Source organism: Carex rostrata, chromosome 30, assembly GCF_964058835.1.
Source record: "Carex rostrata chromosome 30, lpCarRost1.2, whole genome shotgun sequence".
NCBI lineage: Eukaryota > Viridiplantae > Streptophyta > Magnoliopsida > Poales > Cyperaceae > Carex > Carex rostrata.
The window spans coordinates 5,298,673-5,301,477 of record NC_135947.1 but is presented as its reverse complement, the minus strand read 5'-3'; the positions used below and the strand labels follow the sequence as shown (position 1 = coordinate 5,301,477).

Below are 2,805 nucleotides of genomic sequence, written 5' to 3'. Positions count from 1 at the left end.
TATTTGGACTTTAAAAACGGAGAAAAAGAATTTGAAAGATATGGTGCATTTGGGTGCATTTGAACCCTCCTCAATTAGATTATTGTATAATCTTCCATCTAATATTTTTAATATTTAATAAGTGTTGAATTAATAACATATAAATAAAATAATACAAAATAATATATTTAATAGGTATATTGTATTTTAGTTTTTTTTTTAAATTATTATATCGTTGTATTCGTATCATATACATACCCGTATATCTATACAACATATAAGAGTGCAAAGCATGAAAGTTGAGCAGAGTTGACTTCAAAAAGTAAGGATACGTTCATTCTTTTTTTGAAGAGAACCTTTATTTTAATTTGGCCTTTCTCACTGTTATGTGGCTACTTTTTTGTTCCTTGGATTATTCATTGACAGCCTTGATCTTTTTTTTTTTTTTGGGTGCATCTCATTTTTTAACGTTTATTATAAAGTATATTATAATATCACTTATTAGAAAAAGAAATCGTAGTACACCTTGTTCCCTTCAGTTTACATTTTTTTAAATTTCCCTAGTTCAAAAGTTCTTTTGTTTTTTACTTTTAAATTTCCGTATTTCAAAAATTAGAGTGAAAATTGACAAGATAAGGAGAAAATTTTTGTGACACGGAGGTAACTCCACTAAAAGGAGGTTCTCCTTAATGACTTGGGATGTTGTATGCATCAGTAAAAATCAAGGTGGGCTTCGTGTGCTTGATCTCAAGCTAATTAATATCTCTTCTTGTCAAGTGGTGGATCAGATTTTTAGATAACTCAGTTCATGGAAAATGAAAAGACATTTTTAGATAACTCACCTAATCTATGCTCTCCCTTTTGGAGATGCATATTAAAAGAGCACCATATATTAAAAGCAGCAGTGACCAATGGCCCGACACAATAAATAGGAGGTATAGGTCGGGTTGAGAGGCACAACCCATCTTTTATTGTTTTCACGGCCCGATGTTCTAGTGACTCAAAGGTGTTGATGAGAATTCCTTTTGCCTCCGTCCTTCGCCTTAACGCATTAACGAAGAGCTTGTGCTCCTCAGTGTCAAACTCTAGGATCAAAGATGGTGTGTCTGATACATGCAGAAGGGGAATGCCAGGGATGACAATTGGGGTTTTCCCAACATCTTTCTTTCTCCTATCCCAAGTTGGGACCAGATCTGGTAAGGGAAAGTACACGGCAAGGGCGTTTGCTCCAGATGCATAGAATATATATGTTGGTATGCCGAGCTCAGCCGCGACATCCAGTGCATCAACACAGAAGAAATCAATGACCAGTGCAGCAATAGATGCGGTTTTTGACAGGGATTGAAGGTATGATTGAAGTTCCGTGTTGTTTGCTCGTAGAGTATGGAACATGTTGCTTAACGGAGTACGGGCAGGTTGAGAAGGAAGTGAGAGCGGCGGGAGAAGGTTAAATGAGATTTCCGGATTGGTAGAAGAGACTTTGGAGATGAATTTTGTGGTGGCGGGAGGCATGATCGGAGGGTTTATTACAGCAATTTCGACGGAGATGCGGTGGTTTATAAACAACTTGGCTAGCTGTACCATTGGTATCATGTGGCTGGCACCCATGGTAGGGTAGAGCACAACCTTGACGTCCTTCATTAATCGCAAACAGAATAAATTTTGGAATAGTGTTTTTGGCTAAGATGATTGTAGAATCGATTGAAGATCCTGTATACTGAGATACAGTTACAATTACAAGCAAGTTTGATCCCTTCGTTCCATTTTATAATTGGGGCGTGAGGAAGAAGAATATATTTCTCTTACGCAGTGGGTGACCTACTTCTGTTGACTCCCCGTTATTTAATTACGTCATAGGGTTGGAATATTGATGGAAAAAAAGAAGATAGGGTTGGATTATTAATACATGCATGATGCATTCTCATCAAAATACCGAGTTACTAAGTTTATTATTTGTATGATTTATTATTTTGAATTTCTTCCTAAATTATCTCAATCATATTGTATAATTCATTATTTTATAAAATACCCCATTTCTTAAAACCATCAAACAAAATAATCTTCTCTAAAATTTACGAAGAAATTACAAATAATAAATCATACTAATAATAAACTTTATAATTCAGGCAATTAATTAAGAAAGGAGTGAGAGTAAATGAAAGAAGGAAGAAATGAGGGTAAGAGAGGAAAAATGGGTTCTACAAAGATATTTTGTAAAAAAAAATTAAGAGAAAAATATTTTGTTTAATGGTTTTCAAAAGTGTAGTATTATATAAAATTTTCTCGCTATCATATTTTCATAAGGTTTCTTTTAAACAAGCTTTCCGACGAGAGGAGGTATTGATCATCATTTGTTTTATCTTTCTTTTCGATGTACTATACCATTTCATAACAATATACTCCCGTTCAATTGTCACAGAATTTTGCAAGATAAAATTTCACGAGTTCGGAAGCTAACATATTAATTTACGGAACTCATACCCATTAGTATTTACTGAAATGATTATGAGAACATGCTGAAATTAATGTTCCATTACTAGGGGTGAAAACGGAGCTGATACCATATCTACATCCGTCTTTCAATGAGCGGATACGAATACGGATACGAATAGTAAATGGATATTAAAATTCAAAATCAAATCTATCTTAAACGGATACGGATACGTAACAGATAGTCCACAGATACGAATTCGAATACAAATATAAAATGAATAATTGTTGAGCATTTTAAAATACAAATACTAATTAATAAAATTAAGAAAATAAAATCAGAAAATAAAATACGAAAAAGTACTATTCAATTTTCTCTATGTACCATGGGTGCTC

The 2,805-nt window shown here is 33.7% G+C and overlaps 1 protein-coding gene across 1 annotated transcript; it reads right to left on the bottom strand.

Moving 5' to 3' along the window:
* Positions 1–780: 780 nt before the first annotated feature.
* LOC144546759 (UDP-glycosyltransferase 88B1-like) lies at positions 781–1,620 on the bottom strand. Its single transcript, XM_078295309.1, has one exon. It carries the CDS (start codon positions 1,618–1,620, stop codon positions 781–783), a length of 840 nt encoding a protein of 279 aa, XP_078151435.1.
* Between the last annotated feature and the right edge of the window lie 1,185 nt (positions 1,621–2,805).

Excerpts from the sequence above, each read along its gene's own strand:
- LOC144546759 (XM_078295309.1), bottom strand. The coding sequence starts at position 1,620 with ATGAAGGACGTCAAGGTTGTGCTCTACCCTACCATGGGTGCCAGCCAC.